This window comes from Chiloscyllium plagiosum, unplaced genomic scaffold, assembly GCF_037043375.1.
Source record: "Chiloscyllium plagiosum isolate Xiang-an unplaced genomic scaffold, Cpla_swu_hap1 HiC_scaffold_14, whole genome shotgun sequence".
NCBI classification, from domain to species: Eukaryota; Metazoa; Chordata; class Chondrichthyes; order Orectolobiformes; family Hemiscylliidae; genus Chiloscyllium; species Chiloscyllium plagiosum.
Genome location: NW_028270152.1, coordinates 58,785,072 through 58,802,187, shown reverse-complemented (window position 1 = coordinate 58,802,187; position 17,116 = coordinate 58,785,072). Strand labels below are relative to the sequence as shown.

The following is a 17,116-nucleotide window of genomic DNA, read 5'->3' as shown; positions in this document are numbered from 1 at the left end:
AGGAGTCGAAGTAGTCTGGTAGTTATCTCAGAGATGTATTCAATGTATGGTAATGTGGCTAGAGTTACTGGGTGCACTGTGTCTGCTAGTTTGGGTTTGTTTCTGAGGGATCGGCGATCTGTATTTATTTAAAACTTGTTCTTTTTGAATATGTTGTACAGGTAGTTTTCTTCTACTGCGCGTAGTTCCTGAGTTTTTTTTTAATTCATTCGTGGGATGAGGATGTCACTGGCTAGGCCAGCATTTATTACCCATCCCTTATTGCTCAGAGGGCAGTTAAGAGTCAACCACATTGCTATGGGTCTGGAATCACATGTAGGCCAGACCAGCAGTTTCATTCCCTGAATGGCATTAGTGAACCAGATAATCAACAATGGATTTTTAGTCACCATTAGACTCTTAATTCCAGATTTTTATTGAATTCAAATTCCACCATTTGCCATGGCGGGATTCAAACCTGGGTTCCCAGAACATTACCTGGGTTTCTGGCTTAATAGTCCAATGAACATACCACTAGGCCATTGCCTCCCCCAAACAGGCAGAAAGCTAGCCGCCAGGATACACGAACGTCAACTAACCACCAAAAGATATGACCAACTATCACTCATTTCCTTAGATACAGAAAAAGAAGGACACCACTTCGACTGGGACAACACATCTATCCTGGGACACGCTAAACAGAGGCATACATGGGAATTCCTGGAGGCCTGGCATTCAAACAAAGACTCCATCAATAAACACATTGATTTGGACCACATTTACTAACCTCTGAGAAAAAGCACTGGAAATGATATCACCCACCTTATGAGACCAAGACACACAAATAAAAAGTGGGATATAACAGCACGCTTCAGCAGAAGCTCACTAATGATGATACCTAGTATGGTGATGAAACGTCTGAAAACAAGCCTTCCAGCTCAGCGAGCAAACTTATAATCTATTTATTAACAACTTAGATAATGGCTTAGAATGTCAAATATTCATATTTGCTGATACATAAAGTTAAGTAGCATTGTAAACAGTGTAGATGACAGCATAAGTTTACAAAAGCTTAATGAAAGATGCATGAATGCGTAAAACGGTGATAGATGGCTTTCAGTTTAAGCAAGTGTATGGTAATTCATTTTGGATCAATGAAGGATAGATCAGGCTGCTTTCCAGATGGTACAAAGTTAAATACAGTGGATGTCCAAAGAGACTTGAGGGTTCAGGTGCATAGATCTTTATGATGAACAGGTTCAGAAAATAGTCATAAAAGAGAATGGAATTCTTACCTTTAAAACTGGACACCATAAGAACTGGAGCAGAATTAGGCATTCATCCTATCAGGGACTAGAGTATAAGGACACAGAAGTTCTGTTGTAGTTATACAAAACTCTGGTTAGACCACACTTGGAATACTGTGAGCAGGTCTGTGTACCATATCTTCGAAAAGAAATATTCACCTTGGAGGAAGTGCAATACAACTTTACAAGAATGCTATCTGAACTATCTTAAGTCATGAGGACAGATGATAAAAGTTTGGCCTTTTTTCTCCAGAATTTAGAAGGTTAAGTGGTGATATGATCAAAGTCTTCAAGATATTAACAGGAAGGGATGGGACAGATAAAGATAAACTTTCCATGAGTTGGGGATTCATGAATTAAGGGACATTGCCTGAGAATTAGGGTCAGACCATTGAGGAGAAATGTTAGGAAGCACTTCTACACATAAAGGGTGGTAGATGTCTTCTCACAAATGGGAGTGGATGCTAGATCAGTTGTTAACTTTAAATCTGAGAAAGATAAATTTTTGTTAAGCAGAGATATAAGGGATGTAGGCCAAGGCATATGGGGTTAGGTCAAAGATCGGCCATGATTTCATTGGATGATGGAACAGGCCGGGGAACTAAAAGGCCTACTCCTGTCCCTATGTAGGAGACTCAACTTCAAATTGTTCCATTTAGTTATGAGTGGCACCAGTCAGCGTTGGTTGCACAACAGACAATGGCATTTACAAGAGTGTCAGGAGTGAAAAGTCAAGTAATCTCTTTGCGAGTGACAACATTCATGCCCCATTGGATTAATGTTGCTCCCCTGGCTGGTACCTTAACAATCCTAGCATTCTGTTGGCAGTAGCCAAACATATTGTCCTTCCGATCATCATACTAAAATCTGTAGCTATTGCATCGGTCTGAGCTTTCCTCACAGCATGTAAATAATGGGTGCCTTATGCACTTGAAGCTCACTTCGAGTCATAGGGATGTACAGCACTTAAACAGACCCTTCTGTCCAACTCGTCCATGCCGACCAGATATACTAACCTAAACTAGTCCCATTTACCAGCACTTGGCCCATATCCCTCTAAATACTTCATATTCGTATACCCATCCAGATGCCTTTTAAATGTTGTAATTGTACCAGCCTCCACCACTTCCTCTGGCAGCTCATTCCTTACACAAACCACCCTCTGCATGAAAATATTGCCCCTTAGGTCCCCTGTAAATGTTTCTCCTGTCACCCTAAAATTATGCCCTCTATTTCTGAACTCCCCCATCCCAGGGAAAAGACCTTGCTTATTTATCCTATCCATGCCCTTCATGATTTTATAAACCTCTATAAGGTCATCCCTCCACCTCCGATGCTCCGGGGAAAACAGACCCAGCCTATTCAGCCCCTCCCTACAGCTCAAAACCTCTTGAAGTTCTGTTAGGGATGGGCAATAAATGCTGGCCCAGTCAGCACAGCCCACATTCCTGAATGAATAAAATGAAATATCAGTCATCAAATGTTCAGATGGTTATCAAATTCCCTTTGGAATGCCTCAATTGAGTTTGCCTCAACCACAACCTGTGGCAGTGCATTTTACATCCAATACCATATGCTACATTAAAATGTTCTTTGTCATGTCACTACCTTTACTAATCACCTTCAGTCTGTGTGCTCTGATCCTTGTGATCCAGCAGGTGGTTGAAACACTGATGACCCCAGAGTAGTTTCAACAGACAGATGAGAATAAAATATGTAAGATTGCTCCCACAGTCCAAAGCTGTGCAGGTTAGGTGGATCGGCTGTGCTAAATTGCCCACAGTATCAAGGCTTGGTGGGTTAGCCATGAGAAATGCAAGGTTACAGAGTTAGTGGGGGGAGGGATGGGCCTGTGTGAGATGCTGTTCAGAGGGTCAGATTGGACTCGATGGGCCGAACGGCTTCTTCCACACTGTCAAGATTTTGAGATTCAATGAAAATGCAGATACTGTGGTAGAACAGACTCTAAACAAGCTGAAGATTTGTAGTAATTGCCTGGATAATTTGAATACTAAGCTACAGCCTACCAAATTCTCCATGATAATTTCTGCATGTTATGTGCATTATTTGCTATATTGGAAAATTGAGTTGATGATGACCAGAGAGAAGAAATAGGTGAAGTTACACAGTACAGAACAAAAATAATAGGTTGTGAAAAAGAATGGGAAGTGGAACTTGTGAACCAAATGCCAGAGCAAGAAAAGTGAAGCTAACCACTTGGATTTTAGAAATTACTCAGACAAATTTTTCACTGTCCAAGATCTTTGTCAAGTTTCTTCACACGTCAGAGTTTTCAATTTCCCTTGCAATTATCCCAACTCTCCAAATATTTTCAAGAAATGTCAGGTGTCCTTTGTTTTCTCCCTTCCAAGACAGTCAGTCTATGAAAAACATCATTCTGCAGAAGAACCACAAGTGACCATTCTGACAATAGACAGACATGATGGAAGACATAACCATAAATGTATCAGCAGGAGCAGAATTTAGTTTATTACTTCAAAACTTCCAATGGATTGTTTCTAATTGATATTCACAGAGTATCGCATGAACCTTCATTATCCTCATCCCCATTTGTTTCCAAAGTGCACCCATCGGAAATTGAATTGGTATCTGTTTGAACATCTCGCACATTCATTCAGCCATTATTTAATTTTATTCAATAGTTAAATCATTCATTCATTTTGTTCTGTAATTTCATTCATCTGTTCACTTCATTTCATTCACTTATTCATGTGTACCATATTTTGAGGCTGGCCCTTGGCTCAAAGCTGCTTTCTTGGAGGTTTTTTCTAGTCAGTGAAATTTTGACTCTGTCTTTTGCTCTCTAGGTGGGTCTGGAGATTACTTCAGCCAAAATGGGAATCAAAACCATGCTATAATCTTAATGCTATTAGCCATCTAGCCACCTGAGATAACAACTGGTGGTAGGGCTTTGGGTAGTGTTGTAGAACAGAGGGACCTAGGGTGCAGGTACATAATTCTTTGAAGTTAGCATCATATCTCGACAGGGTAGTTAAAAAAGCATTTGGCATACTTGCCTTCATTGCTCAGCCCTTTAAGTATTGGAGCTGGCAAGTCATGTTGAGGTTGCACAGGACATTGGTGAGGCCTCTTTTGGACTACTATGTCCAGTTATAGGAAGGATATTATTAAGCTGGAGAGGGACCAGAAGAGATTAACCTGGATACTGCTGGGTATGGAAGGTCTAGATTATAAAGAAATGCTGGATAGACTGGGACTTCTTCCGCTCAAGCAGAGGAGATTTAGAGGTGACCTGATAGGAGTTTATAAAATAATGAGAGATATAGATAGAGTTAATGATGGTTATATTTCCATAGAATGGAGCATTCCAAGACAAGGGGATGCATTTTTAAGGTGAGAGGGGAGAGATTTATAAAAGACACGAGGGGCAAGTTGTTTTAAACAGAGGGTGGTTCACATGTTGAATGAACTTCCTGGGGAAGTGGTGGATATCGATACAGTTAGAATATTTAAAAGACATTTGGATAATGATATGAAGAGGAAATGTTTGGAGGGATATGGGCCAGGAGCAGGCAGGTGGGACTAGTTTAGTTTGGTATTACATTCAGCATGGATTGTTTAGACTGAATGGTCTTTTTCTGTGCTGTATGACTCTATTACAACAAGACAGGCCATCCTCAAGGTTTATAAGAGGGCAGAAGTATCTCAAACTGTTACATATAATTATTGTAAAATGTACTGATAGTTTCCAAAATAATTGACCATGCTAAGATCATTGTACATCAACTAAAGTATAATAATTAAAAGCTCAAAATTGTGAGAGTCATGTAGCTGAAGTCAGACCAGAGAGTCATTAACTAAAGTTACTTCAGTTGACATCATCAATGAGTAGATCATTTCAAGATTAAATTTTAGGATTATATCAAGCAATCAACCATATTCTTGATCAAGGTCAATACAAACAGGACTATACTTTGCATTTATTGTAAAATTTCAGTCGTAGAGTCAGACAGCACTTAAACAAACCCTTCCATCCAACTAGTCCATGCTAAACATAATCCCAAACCAAATTAATCCCACTTGACTGCTCCTGACCCATATCCCTCCAAACCTATCCTATTCATGTATCCGTCCAAATGTCTTTTAAACATTGTAATTGTACCCACATCCACCACTTCCTCAGGAAATTTGTTTGGTTACATCATCACACTTATAACAATGATTAGCAATACTGTGTGATTGGGATGCTATTTCTTGAGCTGGCTGCATCTCAACCATAAGTAGGACAAAGAGGCAGCTCCTGGTTCCAGTCCAGCAGGTGCAATGGCTGAATCCTGCACCAATCTGATCAGTCATCTCAACCAACCACTTTCCCAAGGAGTCTGAGTTACTGTGGCAACACGTACATTGAACTGCATGTTCTATCCTGGAACTAAGTGTTTGAGGCTCCTATTTATTTTCATCACATTGCTGACCAGGAATCTCTGACCTGCTTAGAGCCTGCTTTTGGTGTATATGGGATGGAATTGCAAATTTGATATTCGACTTGTTTAGTTGTGTTAGGATTGTAACCTCCTTGGCCATCAAGTCCTTGAGTGGTACGTGAACTTGGAATCTCTGCCTCAGGGATAGGTATCACTGTGCCACAAGATGTCTGTGACTTAGATTACAATTTGCGTTTCAAACTACTTGCTTATTTCCAACATTGAGGTGATTGCTCAATTATACAAAAAGATAGATATTATCATCGTTTTTGTGGGTTGACTGCTGTAGCATCAGGCAATTCTGTTCACCTTAGCAATGTTGTGGCTTCCACTTTAAGGATGCCTGTGGCTGGCTATCAGTCACATGTGTTGTCTCTTCTTTGGTGGCCATATTCTCCCCTTTGGTTAATCAATCTTATTTGTTGTTTTCCTTTTCGTCACTGACATTTACTCCATGGGTTTTCTTTGTGTCTTTTATTCTGGTCATGTTGGACACAAAATGTTCCTTAATATTTAACTTTTAGTCTTAAACTTTCAGCTATGAGTGACCTTTCAGAAACAAACTATTTGTGGAAGTGAAATATTCTTAAAGACATTTATTATCACAAGGAAAATTCCACTTTATCTGAAAGAACCTTTCGCGGTAAACCAAGATGATAGTTAAATCAGATGAATTGTTTTCAGTGATGTAATTCAAACAGGCAAGTATTAGAAACTATAATTAGAATTACAGAGTGCATACAATGCTGGAGTAATTTAACAATGGACAGATTTCAAATTCTGTATCATACTTCTTTCCTCTGTAAAGAACTTAAATCATGATAAGAAAGAGAATTTACCATATCAATAGCTTTCAAGAGCTTTTCTGGCTTATTAATTTTATCAGTTTTGGTATCAGACCACTTTCATCAGTCTTTTTGTTCAGAATCTCACAGACTCATGCTGAAACTGACACCAGTCTTAATTAGAACTCTCTTGGCTCCTGCAAATTTAAACCATTTGTCTAATTCTTGGATCTCGCTATTAACCATTTAGATGACTTTGAATGTCAGCATTTTTTCTATAACACTGCTATTCCTAACAATATAACCATGACGTCTTATTTATCTTTCCAGTATGAGGCCTGCGTTGCCAATGTAATACATTATACGTTGTATTTGCAGACACTGTTGCTGCCATACTTCCTGAGTCCAAATTTCACCACATTTTCTTGACTACTTAAATGTTCTATTTCTAACATCCATACTACTTTGTTAGTGTTAACCTGAAGCAGATTATTTTAATCTAACAGTTTCAAAATTGATTCAAAAGCTACAAACATTTTCTCCCCACGTGTTTTGCAGCCGCTGAAACCCATTGACTGGAATGGACCTGGACTCAGATACAAAGTTAGCTGGAGACAGCAAGGGGCTAACACAACCTGGAATGAGGAAGTGGTCAAGAAGCATCACTATTTTGTAACAAATACCTCAACATTTGTACCTTACGACATCAAGGTGCAAGCAATAAATGATATTGGATCAGGCCCTAATCCAAAAATAGTTACAGGATATTCAGGAGAGGATAGTAAGTATTTTTGAGTTTTAATCGTCCTTTGAAATGTTGCATTTGAGCAGCTCTGCAAAAATAATTTTGTTGTTGTTAATAAGATCTTTTTTCTCTTTTCAACCATCTTTTGAAGGACTTTAATTGCAGATGCATCAAAGCTGTAGATAATGAAAGTTTTTTTGGATAATTGTCATAATTGTTAAAATAATTACCTTTGCATTCAAATGTAAGGTTACAATATGTGTAAATATTTCAGAGGTAGCTTACCAGATGAATAAATTCTGAACATAAGAGATTGGCTGATTGTTAATCACATCCAGCATTCTAATAGTTATAGTACTACTTCAGCATTCCAGAGGTTATGAGCTCAATGCCCCAAAACGCAAGTTGTGGAAATGAATTCAGTAATTGGGTACTTTTTGGACCAAGGCAGTAATATGTCCAAGGAAACCAGATTTTCATGTAAAAAATAATTCATTGGTGACTTTTGTGAAAGGCAACCTTTCCCATGATCTGGCTTGCAAATCAATCCAATCCCACTCTTAATAAGACTATAAGAAATAGGAACAGGAGTCACCCATTCAGCTCATCAAGCCTGCCGCACCATTGAGTAGGATTATGGCTGTTCCAACGTTCCTCACGTCCACGTTCCTGTCATTTCCCTGTTACTCTCCTGAACAAGAATCTATGTATCTCAATTTGAAATATACACAAAGACTGTGTCCCCATAGCTCTCTGTACCAGGAGTTCGAAAGACTCAATACCTTCTTAGAGAACAAATTCTTTCTTGCCTCAGTCTTAAGTTGGTGTCCCTTACTCATGAACCTATGCCCTCTGGTCCAAGACTTGCCCATGACAGGAAACATCCTCTCTTTCAAGCCCCTTAAGAATCCTATATGTTTCAATGGATCACCTCTCATTCTTCTAAACTGCAGTGAGTAGAGTCCCAATCTGTTTAATCTTTGCTCAGAAGGCAATCCCTCCATACCAGGGACTATCCGACTAAACCTTCTCTGAATTATCTCCAATGAAATGATATATTTCCTCAAGGGGACCAAAACTGCTCACAGTTGTCCAAATATGGTCGCACCAGCAGCTGGAACAGTTGTAGTAAGACGTCCCTACTCTTATTCTCCAACCAAATTGAAATAGGGACCAACATTGCAATAGGCCTTCCTGATTACCTCGTACCTTTCTGTGTTTCATATACAAGAAGCACCCAAGTCCCTTTGTATTGCAGCTTTTTAAATCCCCATTAAATTAATATTCTGTTCTTTTGTTCTCTCTTCCAAGATGGACAACTTTGCAGTTTCCCACATTATACTCCATTTGCCAAAACCTTTTCCCACTTGCTTAACCTATCAATATATCTCTTTAAACTCTTTGTATCCCTTTCACAACTTGCCTGTCCACCTATTTTAGTTTTACCTGCAAATCTGACTGCAGTACTTCACTTCCTTCCTCCAAGTTATTCTGTATATTGTAAACAGTTGTGGTCCCTGCTGTAATGCATGTGGAACCCCACAGGTCATAGGTTGTCAACTTGACAAAAAAAACCCTTATCCCCAGTTGCTGTTTCCTGCTCATGAGCCAATTCTCTATCCATGCCGATGTACAACCTCCAACACTGTGGGCTGTTGTCATATGACTTAATCTTTTGAGAGATACTTTGTTGAACGCCTTCTGGAAGTCCAAATGCAACACATCTATTGGTTCCTTTCTATCCACTCTGGTTGAGCCTTCCTCGAAAATTTTGGATAAATTCATCAGCCATGCTTTTCACTTCATAAAACCATGCTGATTATATTTGATTTTTAATGCCCTCAGGGACAACACATATTGGCTTACCTGTACAATCCATGTGTGAAGACTGACTACTAATTGCTGGTCATGTAAAACATGATTTGAAACTAAGTGCCGGTAAAAATCTATTAAAAGTGCTTTCTGCACAATCTAATGAATGTATAGAGGAATCTTGATTATCCGGCATTCGATTATCCAGCAAGATTGCAAGGTTCCAATGCTCAACTAAACTATGTTATCCGGCATTCGATTAACCAAATGAAATACTCCCCGCCCGTGATGTTTGGATAATCAAAGTTCCTCTGTATATTGTTCTGTAAAGCATGCAAACACTCCTTAGCCTCATACATTGCTTCACTTGACTTTAAAATTTTGGTGAATGTTGGAAATTGTTGGATATTGCAGAGCCTGAGGGCGGAGACAATTATTATAGGGTGGAGTGATATATTACAGAAAGGGGAGAAAGTCTGGCACTGCAGCCTGGGGACAGAGAATTAAATATTGCAGCGGGAAGAGACTCATATTGTGAGGGGAGAGAGATGGATATTCCAAGGCAAAAGGGAAAGAATTGGATATTGCAAGTTGAGGGGGGGGAGGAGAGAGAGTTGGATATTGCAAGATAAGGGAGAGAGAGTTGGGTATTTTGGGGTGGGGGAGGGGCAATACTTGGATTTGACAAGGTGAGGGGAAAGAGTTTGATATTGCAAGATGGTGGGAGTGAGTTGGATATTGCAAGATTAGGGGGGGAGAGAGAGTTTGATATTGCAAAATGAGGAGGGAGAGAGTGAGTTAGATATTGCAAGATTAGGGAGGAGAGAGAGAGTTTGATATTGCAAGATGAGGGGGGAGAGAGTGAGTTAGATATTGCAAGATGAGGGGAGAGAGAGAGTTGGATATTGCAAGATGAGAGGAGAGAGTTGGATATTGCTAGGTGGGAGGGAAAGAGTTGGACTTTGCAAGGTGGGGATGGTAGAGAGTTGGATATTGCAGGTGATGGGGGAGAGTTGGATATTGGAGGGTGAGGGGGAGAGTTGGATATTGCAGGGTGAGGGGGAAAGAGTTGGAATTCACAATATGAGGCAGTATGAGCAGGGTATCATAGGGTGGAAAAGGGGAAGAAAGTTGAATGTACAACAAGGTTGTCAGGGATACTGCTTATTGCTCTCTGGGGTTAGTCACTAATCCTGGAATGCCTGATGGCTCTTGGGAAGGAATTGGTCAATGCTTGTAGATCTGAGACGTAGAGATCATATTGACGGCTGTGTGTGACAGGCAGGTAGGGCATTCTAGCTCCAGCTGGCACACAATCTACACCATAAAGGCACTTAGCTGATGGCTTGAGCATGTCTCCTCCCTTCAGCTCTCCTTTTGTATTGCGGCTCTCAGTTCACAGATTTGAAAACCACAAGTTAATTTAAATTGGAGTATTTCAGCAATCAGCCTGGATGCTGTGAAGGATGCCTGTTCCCAACCTATCTCCATTAAGATTCGAAATGGGTGGATTTCCCATTTAAAAATGTTTAACTCCTCACTCCACCCATTCTGCTACCTTCCATTCATCGAGTGTAAAAGTTATTAGAACATGCAATCACGATTGAAAACTCTGTAACAAAAATAGAAATACTGGAGAACCTCAGCAGATCTGACGGTATCTGAGTGAAGACAGGAGTGTTAATGCTTTGAGTCGAGTGACTCTTCATCGGAACTGTAAGTAGCCGGGAAAACGGGGTATTTATGCTGAAGCTGAGCTGTTAGGGTTGAGGGAGGGGCAGGGGAGAGATGAGCAGATAGGGTAGAGTTGCAGCCCCAAAAGAAACATGAAAGGGATGGTAAACAAGGAGATAAATGACTTTCAAAAGTTTGGAAATCATCATAAAAAATATTTTTGCATGTTACTAATGAAGGAAGCTGTGAGTTGCCATAGTCCTAGAGGACAAGCCTGAGGGATGACTAATGGTTTAACCTGAAGGTCATCATATCTCCGGCAAGATTGAGAATGTGGGAATCTTCACAAAGTCCTCAGCTGGTATGGGAATTGAACCCGCACTGTTGGTATCACTCTTCACCACCAACCAGCCATCTGAGCTAACAGCTGAGCTAACTGGCCCCCACAGGGAGCAGCTAAAGGCACTCCGGGATTCTGAAGAATGAATGTTCAGTCTGCATAGCACAATGTGTGAACACATTTCTTAACCAAGTTCGTTAAAGGCCTTCCAACCTGTCACTATCACAGAGCTTTGAACTGATTTAATTATTTCCCCCAACCCACATCCAAATCTTATCACCTTTCCAGTTAAGGTGCTGTCAAATGCATCTAATATTTGAAGTTACTAGAAAATTGATGCTTGATTGACTGATATTAATGCATAGATTTCATTGTTCCAAAACCTGATTCACAAAATAAAAAAAGCATTTCTTTTTAAAGAGACTTTTGTTTTTGTTCAAACCAGTTTTCTCATTATCCTAATTTTGCACAAATTCGATTGGCTGCTAAAAGAGAGATGTACTTGTGTAGGATCTAAGAATAAACATATTACCAATGGAGAGGATATAGGAACAGGAGTAGGCTATACAAACTTCTCTATGTGTCTCTTCCCCCATGAAATCCATTCCACCATTCACTGTGACGATTGCCAACCTGTAACTTGACTTGACTTATCCACCTTGGCTCCATATCCCTTAAATTCTTTGGCTAACAAAAATGTATTGGCATTTGTTTTAAAATGAGCAAGTGAGCTAGCAACTCCAGCTTTATGCTTGTATAAGTGTTTCTGTATTGATTCCTCAATGGGGTTGGCTATGATTTTAAAATTGAGCTAGAACTCTCAAAATCATGGGCTAACACTGAAGCCTGGTCTTAAGAAACCTATCAACTTTTACTTGCAGAGGCAAGTGTAAGCCAAATGAAAATTTGTAATTGCTATCCTATTGTCCTCATCTCCATAAGCTGAAAAAAACAGTCTCTCTATCAAATACTTTAAAATACTAAAATCTTCAATTTAAGTAATCTCTCCTCATAATCTAACCTTGATTACATTCTAGTAAACCTTGCTCTTTCCAAAACTAGAGGATTATTTCTGAGATGTCAATTCCAAATCTGCAGAATAGATGGGATCTGATTGAGATTGAGAAGCAAAGTTTGTTTCCTTTTTTCGTCTCTCCCGCTCAAAATAAATCCCAATGTTTGATTAGCCCTTTTTGATTACATTTTGACCCATATATACCAGTTTTAGTCATTTCTGTATCTAAATTAAAGCTCACTGCTCCTCTGGAATTACAGTTCTCAATGTCACACCATCTAAGAAATAGTCTGGTTTATCTTGCTTACTCCAATATCAATCATCTCAAACTTAATTATATTAAAGTTAATTTTCCATAATTCTGCAACTCAAATAATCTGCTTAGGATCCTTTTTACATTCCTGCACCAGCAGCACCGTCCCACCCCACCAACCCCCACTACCGGTTTCCATTTAGTTAATTGAAAATTCACAACTGGCTGGTGTGTGGGCGGCACGGTGGCCAGAGCGTGGGTTCAATTCCCGACTCAGGCGACTGACTGTGTGGAGTTTGCACATTCTCCCCGTGTCTGCGTGGGTTTCCTCCGGGTGCTCCGGTTTCCTCCCACACTCCAAAAATGTGCAGGTTAGGTGAATTGGCCACACTAAATTGCCTGTAGTGTTAGGTGCAGGGGTAAATGTAGGGGTATGGGTGGGTTGCGCTTCGGCGGGTCGGTGTGAACTTGTTGGGCCGAAGGGCTTGTTTCCACACTGTAGTGTAATGTAATGTAATGTGACGTTCCAGAATAGAGATCCTTGCCTGATCTTTAATAATCACTTTGCACTGGAGTCAGTGGGCGTAGAATCCAGACGAACTCTAAATTAGGGATCTTATAGCAGTGTACATTGTTAGTGTTGTTAAGAAAGTTCAAGACAGGTGTCTCAACAAGAACCAAATATTCATTGTATATATTACAAGGGTTAACATATCAATAAACACTCAAACAAGCGGTGGTGTTGGATCCAAAAGCATCAAGAGGTCTATTCTGCTTGAGCTGGAAAGTTTGGAAATATTAACTTTAAGAGCATCCCAGTTGGAAATAACATTGAACAAAGTTGAAGTATTTCTTAGCCTGCACATACTTGCATTCAAGTAAAAGAGAAATGATGGTGATATGATCATTGGTTTTGTTTATTTCAAATGATTGGATGAAACACAAACCAAAACTGAAAAATTTAGATGCAATACTTCATTCCTATGAAGTTGAAGCTGATTGTTTTTACTAATTATAATCTGATAATGGATGCATATTACCAGAGCTGACAGCAAGCTGTTGAAGTTGGCAAGACTGTGTGCCAAGACCAAAGGGTTGAATCTCTTACTCCATGAGTTGCATTTTACCGAATATGTTGTATTTACATTGTGTTAGAAAATTCACATGTAGGTCAGGTTGTAGTTCAGTTCTCCCAGGCCTGCAAAGGGTTTGAACTAACAATCAGCATTAAGAAGACCAAAAGGATGAGCCAGGACTTAGATACTACACCTTCCAACAACATTCACAACCTTAACCTGGAGGTTGTTGACAGTTTGGATCAACAATTGTCAGCGAACTGTCTCTTGATGCTGAAATCAGCATCATGATTTCCAAGGCTGCAGGCATCATGTCAAAGTGAAGCAGTTGAATTTGGAGCAAGAGCAAATTAACCAGAAATGCAAAGCTGTGTGTGAATGTGACATGGTTTATTTCAGCCTGCTGTTTGTGAACGGAAACTATGACAAAAAATTCCTGTTTAAATAGCACGCCCTGATCGCCATTAATTTTTTCAGCTTCAAAATTTGTAGAATTTGCAACAGCATTCAAAATTCTAAAAGGATCAACATTTTTTTAGAAGACATTCTGGATGCATGATCAAACAAAACGCAAAATATCCATCCACTTATTTTGTTTGATTACTGTCATATAGAGCATTTAATTAGCCATAGATAAAAAATATGAATAGGGGACTCTGTTATCCCGGTGCCAAAAGAACAGCATATGTTAAAAAAAATCACTAAAGCATGTGTTATGAATAAATTCAAAGAAATTAATATCTGCAAAGCATCTGTCTGAATTAAGACCCATCCTAATATCCTCAAGGAACTGAGAAAAGAACTGATCCAGATTGATGGTTTCAGCAGAGCACTTTTATCTCTGAAAAGTAGAGGAAAAGGTTCAGGATCAAGAAGGTACACTTAGACAGTGAAAAGCAGGAGGTTTGGAGGAGAATTTAGGAAAGGTTAATACCTTAGGTGCTCAGTGTTTAGAATCCACTGCCTGGTAGAGTAGTTGAGGTGGGTAATCTTAACCTTTTAAAAAAGTATTTGAATGAGCCTAATGATGCAAAGTGGGACTGGTATTGATGGTGATGTATTTTTGAAGGTCCTCTTCTGAACTGTATGCTTCCATGATTCTAAGTGAGATATCAATTGAACAGTTAGAGACAACTCAATCTAATATCTCCATTATGGAAATTTTTTGAGATACTTCAGATTTTTTTTTTAAATAATAATTATGTATTCACCTTCATCAGTGGGCGGCACGGTGGCAGTGGGCAGCACGGTGGCACAGTGGTTAGCACTGCTGCCTCACAGCGCCAGAGACCCGGGTTCAATTCCCGCCTCAGGTGACTGACTATGTGGAGTTTGCACGTTCTCCCCGTGTCTGCGTGGGTTTCCTCCGGGTGCTCCGGTTTCCTCCCACAGTCCAAAGATGTGCAGGTCAGGTGAATTGGCCATGCTAAATTGCCCGTAGTGTTAGGTAAGGGGTAAATGTAGGGGTATGGGTGGGTTGCGCTTCGGCGGGGCGGTGTGGACTTGTTGGGCCGATGGGCCTGTTTCCACACTAAGTAATCTAATCTAATCTAATCATTGATAAATCAACCTTTAAAAAGTTACGATTTTTATTACACATGACAATAAATTCTACATCTAAGACCATTCATTAAGTAACTTTGTGGACACGAGACATTTTGACAGACATTTGAAAGACATTTGTTTCAGTTATCACAGGCAACAGGTTTATTCTTAAATTGTGGGATATGACAAACGTAAGAAGTCTGCATTTTGTTGTTCACATTACCTACCTAAATGATGTAATGCTGTCGCTTTTCTGCTGCAGTTGGTGCCATAATGATGTGGCAAATTGCATGGTCTGACTTGGAGGAAGATTTTGAATCTGAGGATATTATTATGATGCTTGTCATTCTTATTGGAAGATGATTGCTGAGTTGTGAAAATACATTCTTGAGCTGTGGCATACATTAGCCATGTGACACTAATGGTTTAGATGCCAAGCAAGCAGGCAATCTTATCCAACTTGATTTTCATTGTAACTTCACTGTAAAATAGATATGTGAGCAATGTTTTTTTTTTCACTTATAAGTGTGATTTTGTGGAATTAGAATATAAATATTCATTGCAGAGTACCAAAGTACTGAAAGCTATGATGTTGATATGGCTGACACAGGCATGCTTTTTGCCAGTGATCAGATCAAGAATATTGTTAATGGACACTTGGTGTCATGAGGTGCTCAGATGTCTATATTGGAAGTGCTTACTTTTTGACACTGAGGTGGTCTGAAAGCATCTGTCACCTTAAAAGCCGAGTATCATATTGTCTAAGTTCTGCTGTCGTCTGGCAGGTGTTGCATCTTTTTCAGCTGAGTTATGAATGGAGTTAAACACTATGGAATTATCATTGAATAGTGTCACTCTTCACAAAATGAGATTTAGATTTAGAATTTATTGTCACATGCAGTGAAAAGTGTAGAATGTCGTCACATAGTGCTATCTTAGGTATAAAGGTGCCTAACGTCAAAGATTTTGGCACAAAGTAATAAAATAAACAAAGTTTAAAAAGCTAGGCATTACCATCATAGAAAAAGTAGAAAAATAAAGAAATAATATAGTAGTCAACATTAAAATCCTTAATAATATAAACTAGAAAGCAAAAGTTAAAATTTCAGCAATCTTTGAGTCCTTCGCTTAGCTCACTCTCCGGGAGAGCTCAGTTGCCTGTTCTTGAAGATGCTGCTGCAGATACTGGAGGACCTCTCTCACCACTCTCTCTTCCTGTGTTAGACTGTGATACCATCGCTGTTGCTGCTGCTGAACCTGTCACTTGCCTGACCTCCACCTGCTGCCTCCAGAACGTGCCCAGGCAGGACTCACTTGCACGCCGAGATACTACCATACTGGACTGAGATCACTCCAGGCCGGGCTGAGAGATCATGGTCCACCGAGAAACCAGGCCAAGACAACGTTACACCAGACCCAGAGACCACTGCGGTCTGCTGAGAGACCAGGCTGAGACGCTGAGACATCGCCATACTGAGCTGAGTCACCACCATAGGTTGCCTGTCAGGCCATTGATGGAAATGAGGGTGGAACTGCAGGGGCACTGACCATAATCTTTCAGTCTTCACTAGACCAATGGGAGGTTCCAGAAGACTGGAGAATTGCAATTATTACAACTGTGTTCAAACAAAGGCCATAACAATAAGTCACATTAGCTTCTGTGGTAGGGAAGTTTCGTGAAACAACTATTTAGGACAGAATGAATAGTCACATAGAAAATGTTGGTCAGGTTAGGCAAGAGCTGCCATCGATTTCTGAACGGGAAATCAGGCTTGACTAATGTGCTGGAGGGTTGTCTGGAGTCAGCAGAGTGGTTCAGTGGTTAGCACTGCTGCCTCATACCACCAGGGGCCTGGGTTCAATTCCACCTGTCTTGTTTCAGTGATCACAGGCCTACTTCCACACTGTAGCGGATCTCTGTTTCTGTGAGGAATCAGAAAATTTGAATGTGAATAATACAGTCTATTTGGTGAACAAAGATTTTCAGAAGGCCTTTGATACAGTGACACGTAACAGATTTGTGAGGAAAGTTATATACCATGGATTAAAAGGGACAGTAACAGCATGGATGCAAAATTGGCTAAATGAAATGAACCAGAGTCAACATACATTTTTCAAG

The 17,116-nt window shown here is 39.9% G+C and overlaps 1 protein-coding gene across 13 annotated transcripts in view; it reads left to right on the top strand.

Annotated features, from left to right (window-relative positions):
* The window catches only part of chl1b (cell adhesion molecule L1-like b), a 900,313-nt gene that overhangs the window by 635,965 nt on the left and 247,232 nt on the right, over window positions 1-17,116 (top strand). For all 13 annotated transcript variants that reach the window (XM_087994484.1, XM_087994483.1, XM_087994485.1 and 10 more), the window contains one exon: window positions 7,096-7,318. In XM_087994484.1, coding sequence (XP_087850610.1) covers window positions 7,096-7,318 — 223 coding nt within the window. The remainder of the gene's footprint in view (window positions 1-7,095; window positions 7,319-17,116) is intronic.